Below are 13,099 nucleotides of genomic sequence, written 5' to 3'. Positions count from 1 at the left end.
TTTTCCTCCCACTCTATGCCAATGCTGGGGTATTGTTCCTCCCGCTCAGTGCCAACGCTAGGGCATTCTTCATCCCACTGACTGCCAATGCCGGGGTATTTTTCCTCCCACTCTATGCCAGTACCTGGGTATTTATCTTCTCACTCACTGCCAAAACCAAGGCATTCTTCATCCCACTCTACGCCAATGTCGGGAGATTTTTCCTCCCACTTTATGCAAATGCTGAGATATTTTTCCTCCCACTCTATGCCAATGCTGAGACATTCTTCCTTCTGTCACTGTATTTTTCCAACTGACCAATGATGTGAGGGTATTCTGCCTGCCATACGTACCAGTGCAGGGCAATTCTTCCTCCCACTGATTATCTACATTGGTGCATTTCTTCCTGCACCCATCACCCACTTTGCCTACATACCCACATTGTCCATGGAATGGATTATTTAAGTAATTACTATGTATGGTTGAGTACAAAGACTGCAGCAAATGTATACAGTATATACTGTGAGTAGGCTTAGACGTATTCTTATCTAGGGAATAAAGACATCAATTGAAAATCTTTACTGCCCAGTCAGATTCTATCAGGGTATTTTTTTGCTCTCTTTGATTTGCTAGGGATTTTCACCTTCACTTCCTGTCCCGAAGATGCAACAGGAAATGAGATGAAATCTCTCCAAAGTGACAACTGTAACCGGGCCCCATCTCTTGCTTTAGTGACATCTCATGATCTAGAGACTGCTCTAAAATGTTAGATTTCCTGGCTTTCTGTCCCAGGGATAGTGGTCATTAGGACAGGTGAATCTCCTTGACGCACAGTGTAATCCTTTCCCGCTATTTCCAAAAAGTTTTGCCCTTACATACACTTTTAGGGCTTGTTCGCACGACGTCCGGATTCACTCCGGACCAGATCCGTGCGCTGCTTTTAACTGGAACATAAAAAAACGCACTGCACGCATAGCACTGCGTCTGCAGATCTGCACCAGATCTGGACCGGAAAATCGTGTGAACAAGCCCTACATTATTTAATGCAAGCAATGTAAGTAACTGAATATGACTTCGTATCAGCCTCTTGCAGTCCCTGTAGAACAGAGCTCAGACTGGAAAAGGGAGAAGCAGCACAAGGAGCCAGCTACATGTGCTGCAAAGGAAGATGCTGATAGGAGCAGAAAGCAGAGTGACAGAGACATGAGCTTATTCTTTCACTGTCCAGTCACAGGCTGGGGGAAGGTCAAGACTTGTGTTACTTAACTGCACCAGAAAAAAATCAGGGCTGCAGACAGGGCTGTGCTGTGTGGCAGAGGTGTTTAACTTTCGGGCCGCAATACGTCTATAGACGGCAGCCCGCAGAAGTGGTTAAAACAAGAACACGGCTGCACGTCTATTCTATACAGCTGCCGGATCGTTTGTACCGTGCAGTGCTCTCCTCCCCTCCCCCCCCGCCAGGGCCGCCATTGGTTTCCCGGGCCCCGCTAAACTCGTGCAGTGCCTGGGACCGGCTCGGCGGGTCTCCCCGCAACAATCAGAGAAAGAGATTAAACGGCTTCCCGGAATTACATAACTTCCAGTGTCACTGGAGCCAGGAGAAGAAGCTGGGGAAGCAGATCTCTGCTTCCTCAGCTTCTGTGGGGTCCCTAGGTGACATTAGGGATCTGAAAGACCCCTGATGTCTCCATGAAGAAGACCTGTCACACCATATCTGCTATTACACAGGGTGCTTGTTAGACCCATGTGATAGCAATAAGGTTAGTGTAAAAGAAAAAAAAAAAAAAGTTTAAAAATTAAAAAAATTAGTCACATAAAAGAAAAATGTGTTTTTTTTTTTTTTTAAGTCCCCCACGTGAAGGCACATACATACGCGTCAGTGCGCCAACATGTGAAAACGACAATTGCGTGACACATGTTACATATCGCCGTAAGCGTCGGAGTGAGAGCAATAATTCTAGAGCCATTAATCACTGTTAGCACTAAACTGATGAGCAGTAAAAGTGTTTAAAGTGTTCACTATAGGAAATTTTGGGTATTGAAGTTTTTTTTGCGGTTTCACGGGCGAACGCAATTTTAAGGCTTGAAATGTTTGGTATCTATTTACCCGACGTGACCCCGTATTTCGTATTTTATCAAAATACGAACATATATAATTTTTTGGAGATCTGAAGCTGTTTTCTAGCCAAAAATGTATATTTTATAATGTGTGCGCAAATAGTAAGAAAATACCCCGGACAGCAAGTGGTTAAATCGCAGGCAAGGATTGGCAGAAATACGAATCCTTTGCCTGGTGAAACAGCTGCTTATATGTATTTCTTTTATGTATTAAGCTTTTTACTTGGAGTTCAGCTTTAATAAGATTCTTCGTATCAGGGGCTGACTGGCAACTTTTAGCCCAGGGGGCAAGTACAACCCAGAGGCCCATGGTGCGGCAACTTGACCCCCCTCCCGCTTTGCCTCTTCCCCCGCCTTCTAACCACCCCTGCCTGCCACTTTTGCCATCCATGTAACAGTAGTGTGAATGTATTTATCGGTTTAGGAAATGTAAAGCACACTGGTAGTGGAGGGATGCCACGTCAGTGCTGTGCGCATGCATGACTGCTGCGCCACTGGTAGTTCTTGTTCCCAAGTCCCCGGGAACATAAAATAAAGCAAATTTTTTGCTCACCTGAACCTGGATCCACCGACAAGCGCGGCCTGCCATCTCCCACGCTGTTAGAAGCTGCGTACGGCGCGTGCTGTCGCAGCGGCCTCCTGGGTCGCTATGGCGATTGTTACGCCACTGGCACTATATAAATCCTGTATAATAATAATAGAATAAAATAATGTTTCTTTTTTTAGATTTCCGATATGCCGAAGCACAAGTCATAGAACACTTTCTCCGGATATTTGTTCACGCTCCTCTGCTTCCATATTCTATTGACTCCGGTCTGTTTTAAACTATTTGTCACCATTCATCAGAACAAGTGAAACACTTGACAATTCATCGAAAAAAGGAATCAATATGGTATCCTCAAGGTCTTCAGTAATATGGTTATTATGGTCATTGTTGATAGTCAAATCCCAGAACCTTATTAAGAACCTCAAGGAAGTGACCTTGGAAGGCCAACTCCTAATTAGCGAAGTGAATCCAGATAACCCGGGTCATGACACAGCCGAATTTATTGAACTTCATCACACCAGTGGACAGAATGTTTCCCTCGACGGCTACACACTGGTCTTGTACAATGGAAGGACGAACGCAGCCTACAAAGTGTTCAACTTAACGGGATATTCCACAGATAAGAAAGGTTTCTTCTTAATTGGGTCATTGGCGGTCAAGCCTGCGCCCACCATTATTCTACAAAACAACACCATCCAGAATGGACCTGATGCCATAGCTCTTTATTTTGGAAAGGGCACTTACAAAGAGTCAATGCAAGTTACTCGTGATGGGTTAGTTGACGCTCTGGTGCATAAGTCTAAGAGCACTGACCAAGCTGATGGTCTTTTAAGCACCCTCACACCAGGGATGGAGGCTTTTTTTGAAGATGCAAATTTTCACTCAGCTGATGAATCAATTGGCAGGTGCCTGGACATAGATGGCAAATGGACCTTTCACCTGACACATGTCTCCCCAGGCAGTGAGAATCACTGTAAGGGCTTTCCAATCATGATCAATGAGGTGTCCTCACCCTATGCTGAACAACTATATGTGGAGATCCATGGACCACCATCCACTTCCCTCTCTGGACTAACTATAGCGTTTATTAATGGGATGGACCAGCAAGTCTATTTCTCTACGGACATCAGGGGCCAAACCGATCCCAGTGGGTTGTTTTTGCTTGTAAACGAGAAGCACGACAATCGAGGTAACCCCGGGCTAATTTATAAAATCAGTAAAAAAAGAACGTTATGTACATTTCCCTTTACCAGTCAGCCAGATTCTTCCATTTTGGAACCAAGACTTGAAAATTGCCCAAAAAAATTGAACATGGGATCATATTTTAGTTGCTGTTGGCACTTTAGAAATGTTTCTCCATTTTCCTTTAAGTGAACCTGAAGGCAAGCACTGTAGCTACATGGACAGGACAGCCATTAATCAGCAAAGTGTTCAGCAAATGCATTAAAATTGGGTTGCAGTTGGGTTCTTTAGCACCTGCTCTGTACTTACATTGAAAGACTGTCAAGTAACTTCTGAGAGGGGGGAGAAGAGAGAGATGAATTTTGACTTCAGGGTGTCTGCTGTGAGCTTTGATGATGAATTGCTCCACAGTGCCTGCAGCTACAGAACCTAGTCATGGCTTCTTTTAAAGCTTATTTAGTATTAGTTAAGAATTTGTACATTATATGATATTAATGTCCATATCCTGGTCACAGCTGTGGCCCCCCTTTAATATTTACATTTCTGTGATACTCTGATATTATGTTAACCCTTTGTCTTCTGTGTTTGGTCTTTTTCCCCAAAGCCCAGCAGACTCTTCCCAACAATGCCCGCCTGTTACTAAAGGGAGGCGGTGCTGTAGTGCTGTACTTGGGGAAGAGTAGTGAAGTTTTGCAGAAGAATCGGTACACAACCAGTGGTTTGGTGAATGCTTTAGTATACGGTGATTACGAAGACATGGGATCGCATCCCCTTCAGGATCTGACCACTGGCAATAATATCATTTACTGGCATACATGGTGAGAACAAAATAAAATGCGGTCACCTTAAAGTTAAAGCATATTTAATCCCAAAGGCAAAAATTGATATATTACAGCTCACCAGTCTTTAGATGTGGCAGCTGCATTCTGTTCTGTTTGTATACTTTTTTTTAGTTACTTTCACCTAGTAATCCTGGGTGGGAATAAAACACTTTGGCCACACACACTTCTCCATTGTATGTATTGAAGGAGACATGGTTGTCATCCAGGCTGAACTTCATGTCAACCTTTGTTCACCTTTATTACATAATGGATTATGGGGCAAGCAGTTTACACGTCAAAGTTAGCACTGTGTTTGCTTCCTGTTCAGCTCACAGGAAGTGGCAAGGACACTGCATTTCTGGCAAGATGCAAAGGTGTTTTTTTGTAATTGCTAAAAAAAATTCTTAGCTAGGAAACTGTAAACGAATGCAGACACCACATCTAAAGATGGGTAAACTGCAATATAAAATACATTTTTGTTCTTGGGTTTAGTTATACTTCACAATTAAAAAATACGTATTTCCTCTCCTCGGATCTTCTAACGGCTCTTTCCTTGCATACCTTCTTTTGTTTTCTACTTTCTCGTTCTTTTTCCTCCCTTCTTCATGCCCCCATCTTTCACCCTTCCTTTCCTTTCTTTTGCCACTCCCTTGCATCCTTTCAATGATATCATCCCTTGGTACCCTTGTCTGTCTGCCTAATTCCTCTCTGCTCTCCAGCATATCTCTACACTGCCCTGCCCTGCCTGTAATATCGGTACATAGCATATTGCTGAGAGCTAAGTGATCTGTTTCTTCACTTTGGAATGTATTGACCTTGTATGAGGAGAAGCCACCAGAGAACAATTCTTAATGTCACCAGTTTCTGGTGTGTTGGGTTTATTAAGTACATTTTATTAGAATGAAGCTTGGTTTCATCCGATTTGACCAGTTAAGGAGCATGACCAAACCATGGGCCTAACAGCACTCATTCTAGTGTATCTTTCAATTGCTTCTTATTTTTTCCATAGGGACGTAAATATATCTGCCAGTCTTTGTAGCCAAGGAGAGGGCATGCCTACAATCTTCATGCTTGGAGGCAGTACTCCAGGGCAAGCTAATGAGTGTCCCCCAGTGCCTACCCACCAGAATGTAACACTATGTTTCAAAATAAATACAGGTAAGTCTACCTCTACATAGTCTGCATACTCCACAACACCTGATCTGGTCAGTCACCCGCCCTCACTAAACACACGCAGTATACTGCACCTTTGAAGTTTTTTTTTTGTAGAGCGGGTACAGAGACTCCAAGACGACCGCTGATTAGTCCGACCGAGGCAGCTACAGGATCTACGAGGCACTGGCTAGTTGATGTGGATGTAGCAGGTGCAGGAGCTCAAAGCACACACATCCTCACTCACTCATGGGCTAGCCACACCCCCTCTGCACCTGTGAAGTTTTAATAGCTTTGTCCCTGGTGGGTAGATTTACCCATCTCTTCCTCCTGGTTACCTTTATCACAGATAAAGAAAGTAATAGGAAATCAATTTTTACAGTTGTCACCAGAACAAGAGCTATCGGGTAAGCCTTTCCAATAGCCCCTGAAACGTTGCGCTTTGTATGTGACAATATGCATCAATAAAGAAGAAGTATTTTGGACACATTATTACGGTGTCCTGGTGACATTCCTTTTTTGCATGAGATTTAGGGCTTGTTCACACCGAATGCAGACCAGATCTGCATGAGTTTCTGCACACGCAGTGCAGTGGGTTGCCCGCGTTTTTGATGCGTTCCGGGTCGTTTTTGGTTTAAAAAAAAATATATATATTGTTTTTAGTTTAGAATGGGCTTTCAGTGCGTTCCAGGGCATTTGCATGCGTTCTAGAGCAGGTAAAATAGGGCTTGATGTAGTTTTTTTACATGCTCTGGAACTGAACGCTGTGGTGTGAACTAGAGCCCAAAATACCATTGGAATACATTGGATGCAGTTTTGGTCCGGTTCTGTAACTGCTCTGCTCCTGGAACACGCTTGGTGTGAACAAGGCTTGGATTAAGAGAAGTTTTAACCCTTCCCTACTCTATCCAAAACTAAAAAAATAGGATTGATGTACCCAGGGACTCAGGAAATGTGTGACCTTTTAAGTATTGTGACCTTTTCATCCATTGAGGGACAAAGGAAGATTTTAAATATCACGTCCATAAGCAGTCCAACGGAGGGATGAGCAACACAGCAAACAAACAGTAACAGGCCCAAGAATACGAAAGAGAACTGGGGACTCCCTGCAGCTCAGAGAGCCACCTGGAGAGCCTTATGCCTGAAACTGGCATCAGATAAGGCCACAAGTTCCACCTGGTAGAACTTAGAGAATGTGTGAACAGAAGTGGCAGCCTTGCAAATCTGGGAAACAGATGCTTGCTCCTGAAAAAGTCCAAGAAGCACTAGTAGAGTTCACCATGACAGCAAGGGGTGTTCCCTGAGACCAAAAGCTTGGATGATTGTCTGTCTGAGCTACTTAGAGATGGAGGAATGAGAAGCTGGTGTACCTGGGCCCATCCAGCATTACAATAAGAAAATCATTCTTTCAGAAAGAAGCAGTGACTGAGAGAGACTATCTCTAGACTAATAGGTTCAAACTGTGGTTTTTTAAAGTGCAGAAATAACCAACTTTACAAGGGAATGGACTGGGGAGCTCCAACAGCTCTGTAACTGGAAAGTGTTCGACAGGTAACTTTTACCAGAATGCAGTCTGGAAAGCACCCTAACTAGAGCTCAGTGGCTGCAGGACACTTCCCCAGGCTATCCCTGTATGTCCAATCCAGCAGGGTCCGGATGCAGTATTCCAAAAGCCAGGCTGAGGATGACTGTGCCAGAAAGCTGCAGTCGAATAGACAAAGCTCCAGAAGCATGTAGAGCAGAATATTGATTGAAGAAAAAAATCAAAAAAGAAAAAAGGTGTTACAAAAAAAAACAAAATTAGCCTTAGCACAGCAGAGCTGTAGAAAAGACATCCTAGAAGATTTTTTAAAAACCGAGGCAGTCTGGTAGTGGCAGGGGTTATCTTGGGCTGGCCTACAGTTATTTGTTTGCCAGTGTCCAATCATTCTGAAAGCGATGGTATAACCGGAAGGTTAAAGACTTCCTGTATCCCTCAATGGACAAAAAAAGATAAAGTTTTAGCTTGTGTACTTTTGGGAGGGGAGGGAGATGCATTATCTACTAAAATATGTCATGAGATATTTGCAATATTGCAATCTTGTCCACTTTAGCCTCTATTACCAGTGTGATGACATGGCTTTCTGTAGGTGTTCTATCTATAAGCACTCTTTCATTTGTCATTGCAGACTGCTCCCTCTGGGAGGGTGGGGAAGAACTCTCCGACCTCTTGACTGCTGTGGCTCAGTCATTGCAAACTCTCTGCAAGTGCCATGTATTTGCCAGCATGTTCACAGGTAACGTATTGACTGCAGAGTGTTGAGATAATCTGAGCCGTACCATTTTAATTAAGATGGTGAAATGAACCTGTGTAACAGCTAATTATGTTGTTCCTCATACCCAGCCCTCAAGTACCCCAACCAACAGGTCATTGTTTGGAGATTTCTGCCGGTGGGAAGCTGTGGTTATTACCAATATGGTGATATTGATAAATTCACCCATAAAAATATACGAAATTCCTCAAAACATGACCTGTACTGGGTGTTTTCGGACTAGAATCAAGAAACAATGCCATGTAATGACAAATTGGGACTTTCACCCTCCACATCGAACTATCCAAACAAATAATGACAAAAAACACATCTATTTGATTGTTCCTTGTGTGTTAATCGAGCTGCCCTTATAAAACGGACAGAAATCCTGAAAACATAGTTTGTTAGGGCTTTTTGATAAGTGAGGCCCCAGGATAAGTCTAATCACAATAGAAAGATGGCAATGTTAGTCAAAATCGTGATTGTTTTGCTAAGTTTGGTGCTGGTGACGTTAGGAAAAGCAAGTAAAACCTTGTAGGAATCCGTAAAGCACCCATAAACAATGATAGGCTGAAATACACACACATACATTTCTTATGAGCGTGTGTCCCGGAAATGTTGGCATTGGCGCTTACTGCTAATCAGTAGAGTACATATTAGTTCTTCTGCTGTGCTCATGATTGAGTGATAGTGTCATTTAAACTTTCCAAAATCAAGCTTATAGGATAATGAAGATGTTTTAACTCAAGTCACAGCTTGTTGTACTGAGTATGGTTCTTCTTCTCTGGTGTCATCTCTTCTCATGGGGATATATTTATCTACTTATTCATTTTATTTGCATGCAGATGCCAGTCTTACTTGTCAACTTGGCTTATTAACCCTTCATGCCAAGCAAAACGCAACAATGACGCCTCAAAGTGTTGACCTGGTTGATATTCATCAATTTGTAACAACGGGAAATGCACTGAATGTGCGTAATAAAAGTGCCATTGTGACATCAGTCTGCACCCCACCCACAACAATCTCAACAACGCCTCCAGGTAAGAAATAGTTTACTATAGTGGCCTCCTATCGCTTGCTAAGGAGACCTAACCAACTTGTGGCTGCTTTTGATGTATTTCGCAGCCTGTTGCAGTAGCTCAGAACCTGTGTGTCTGAACACCTCCTGCTCACCAAAGCATGCCCAATATTTAGGGGGCCACAGACTTTGCAGAGCAGCCTGATGTGATCGCCACAAGGCTTATCTCATCACTGGCTGTATCTTAAACAGATATGCATGTCTCTGGGGAATATACATGTTTATGGCCACATCTGGTTATGGCTTGAATTGCTTGACCAGGGATATCTGGGTGGTGCCCAGACATGATAACCTCATAGCTTTCAGATAAATGTTTAAAGATCAAACGTCACTAAACAACATTTCTGTCTAAATCTTTTTTATCACTTCAGAAAAAGCTCGACACATTCTGTAACAAAAAATTGTTACCACTTTTAGAAAATCAGATGTCTATAGACTGAAATGTACATATTATGTTTAACTACAATAAATTACCAAATAGCTTGTGTGGCAATTGTATATTTTATATAATTTGTTTTATTACAATATAGCATGTTTCTTCTTTTATACCAGAAAAAAAGCCCATGCTCTATTATTTGAATGCTTTTCTCTGTGCTGTCATTCAGCATAAATTAGAGGATGGGGTGTGCTCAGACAAAATAATATTAGAGAGTGACAACTGGTATTTAGAGGTTTTAATGGTCATAAATGTTTAATGCTATGCTGATTTTAACTTAAAGTTCTTCTGTGCTATTACCATTAACAAAGGTTTTGTCAAGTTCCAGTTTTATACTTATACTCTGTATTAGGCCTCCATACTTCAGATTTTATTTGAAATTGACTCATAGTCTACATCCAAAAGAGAGATAAAACATGTTACAGCACAGTTATTGTCAACAGTTTATAAAATTACAAAAAAACTCAAGTATACAAAAATACAATCAATACACCTTAGTCCATAAAAAGCACTTAAATACAAATGAATGATCAGCCCGATTTGCATACAAATTATCCATGTGCAAACTATGTGATTAATTCATATACAAATGCCCCGGCTCATTCCCGGGACACAGTCTGGAACACAGCTATGGCTGGACAAGTGCATAAAAAGCAGACTGTCCCAGCAAATCCGGGACAGTTGGTAAGTATGGATGATGCTGGACGCCCTCCAGCCAGGAAATGAGGCGGTCTCTATCTGACTTGCTGTAGCTTCTAATGCATCATGTTAGAAACTTACAGTGTGCAGTGAAATCAGAGGAAGCTATTTCAGTCCAGGAGAGGAGCCGGTACAACTGTGCAAGACTGAAGGGAAGGATGGAGAGTTTATCTTTAACACTGTACTAAGCTGCCTTGTGCAAGCTCTCACAAAGCACAGTGGTCTGGGTCTCCCAGCACTCCAATATACCACATGCACCCTTCTCCAATCAACATTGCTGCTAGAGCAGCAGTCTGGCTCTCCAACCATGGAACAGGCAGGTAAAATGGTAGTTCCTACTTAATCTCAGATTGAGCATTCATATTTGCTTTAGTATCAACAGGCACATTCATTGTGGTCAAAGCAGGTATATTAACTTTGATGTTTATATGACTTAGAGGTACATTTGCAGCGTTCTGTATTACTGCTCTTGGATCCTCTGTGTAAGCTGTAGTAAACACGGCCCTGCCTTCTCTTTTTTTCTTCCCTTCTGCAGAAATTACTACATTTGCTTCTCCACCTATTAATCCAGGCCTTCTACTAATTAATGAAGTCAATCCCAACACTCCTGGATCAGCGGAGGATACGGAATATGTAGAACTTTACCACACAAGTAACAGTTCTGTTAACTTGGTTGGCTACTGGTTGGTCTTATACAACGGGAAGAATAACCTGGCCTACAGCATACTCAATCTGAAAGGCTACAGCACAGATAATAATGGCTACTTTCTGATTGGAAGCAATAAGATGACTCCAAAGCCTCACATCCAGCTACGTCCCAACACCATTCAGAACGGGGCAGATGCCATTGCGCTATATTATCGTCCAAGAAAGACTGCGTTCACTGTAAATATGCCTGTGACACCGGATGGGCTGGTAGATGCCATGGTATATGTATCTCAAGCAAGGGATGATGCCTCTGGTCTCTTGAAGGTGTTAACTCCAGGACAAGAAGCTGTACATGAGGATGACACATTTATTGTGGAAGATGAATCCTTGAGTCGGTGCCTTGGATTGAAGCCCTTTGACCACTCTGCCTATCAGGTAAGAGCAGGGAAAGTATGGCCAGAAGGCAAGGAGGGCAAAAGTGCTGAGCCACTCTTGTTTTGCCATGGGAGCCCTATAACAGTGCTTAGTCAGTACAGAAGTACATTGTTCCTATACATAGTACTCATATACTGTAGGTGTTTAAAGTTTGTGTCCAGCCAGGCCCCCTACCATCCAAGATTTACATCCCTGCTTCCCAGAAAATCACTTAAAGGTCCCTCGAGTGCCCACATCACTCCCTCGGTGATTTGGACACTTCCTTTTGGCTGTGGACCAATGGAGTCCCCTCGGGCTCCAAAAAACTGCAGCGGTGTGATGATGTCACAACAAGGTGTGGCAACAAGATTGATATGTGGTGGGTCTAGATCGCAGCGCTGGATTACCAATCTCAATATTTTTTTCAGGTCACATTGTACCCAAAAGAATGAAAATAAATCTCAGAGTAATACCCAAGTTATTTGTATGAATTCTGAGGGGTTCAGCCTAAAGTAAACCTGTGGGAGATATGCAGGGGCTGCAGCTATTGAGATCCTTCTGGAAATTCTAGTTGCCTGGCTGTGCTAACCAGGAAAGTAAGAGAAGAGTCAGAAGTCTTAGACTGCATACTTGTTATTGGCCAGTGAAGTGAGAGAAGGCTTTGGCAGACTCCATGTTCCATTTAAACTTTGCTCCAGAGCTCTGTGGGGTTAGTTATATCTTATGTTTTGTAGTTCCCAGCTCTGCTCCCACAACCTGTGAGTCTGAGAGAGTGAGACCACCTCTTAAAGACCAGGGAAGGTTGACAGAAGTGGGAACTTAACTGCGGAGATCTGGATTCCAGATCCCCTGAGAGATATAAGTAACCAATTGTTAATCCAACTGATCTTCCTTGTCTCCTCCAATGTTGGCAGCTGGGGTCGGTCCTTACTCATGCATAATGGTCCTCGCGTGTATGTAATGATGTGCGATCACCATTCCATGCAGCAATTGTGACAGCCCAGACCAGCTTGATGACACACCCCCGGGGGGTGTGTCCATGACAGCAGAGGTTAACACAAAGTGGGTTGAATGATGCCGGGTGTCATTCAACCTAGAAAGGACCAGCTGGATTGTAAAGTGGTGAGTCTACAAACGGCAGCCCTGGAAAGGTGATAAGTATTTCAGAGAAAGCTGCATTTTTATTTTAACACATGCCAGGCAATGTATATATTTTTTTTTTTATTATGAAGTTGGAGGTGGGCTTTAAGAATCAAAGTTCATAAAGCCATTAATACATGTGTTGAATGAACTCTCCTTTTTAAAATGCTAGATCATGCCTGTTACGCTGGTTGAGTCACTGGACTGAAACAAATCTGCTGATTAGGAATTTATTGATTTGTTGTGATTCCAGTAGCAGCTTGCTTGCTTGCTTCACATCATTGACTCAGAAAATGTAAACAGTACAGATCCCCTTTAACCTCCCTGGCGGTATGATTATGTCAGGAATTTTGTACCAAAAGCGGTACATTGTTTTGCATGGAAATTGGGTGTTATCTGTTGTAGGCCTGTAATTCTTAGTAAATCTTAGGAATAACTCACTTAAATCTGTCCAAACAAGAGTCCAGTAGACATCCCAGGTATGATAAAGTTTGAAACACGAAATTAAAAAATTATAATATAATAAATTATAAATAATTATAAGAAATTATAATATAATACATAATTATAAATAATTATAAAAAATTATAATAT

At 42.4% G+C, this 13,099-nt stretch overlaps 1 protein-coding gene across 1 annotated transcript in view; it reads left to right on the top strand.

Annotated features, from left to right (window-relative positions):
- The first annotated feature begins 2,986 nt into the window (after positions 1-2,986).
- LOC108790917 overlaps positions 2,987-13,099 on the top strand; it is a 20,378-nt gene continuing 10,265 nt past the window's right edge. Inside the window, exons 1-6 of the mRNA XM_018561282.1 lie at positions 2,987-3,833; positions 4,431-4,644; positions 5,657-5,805; positions 7,968-8,075; positions 8,936-9,130; positions 10,839-11,386. Coding sequence (XP_018416784.1) covers positions 2,987-3,833; positions 4,431-4,644; positions 5,657-5,805; positions 7,968-8,075; positions 8,936-9,130; positions 10,839-11,386 — 2,061 coding nt within the window. The remainder of the gene's footprint in view (positions 3,834-4,430; positions 4,645-5,656; positions 5,806-7,967; positions 8,076-8,935; positions 9,131-10,838; positions 11,387-13,099) is intronic.

This window comes from Nanorana parkeri, unplaced genomic scaffold (genome assembly GCF_000935625.1).
Source record: "Nanorana parkeri isolate BGI_ZX_2015 unplaced genomic scaffold, ASM93562v1 scaffold19, whole genome shotgun sequence".
In the NCBI taxonomy this organism is placed as follows: domain Eukaryota; kingdom Metazoa; phylum Chordata; class Amphibia; order Anura; family Dicroglossidae; genus Nanorana; species Nanorana parkeri.
The sequence above is the reverse complement of the archived record's forward strand: the minus strand, read 5'-3'. Positions and strand labels throughout refer to the sequence as shown.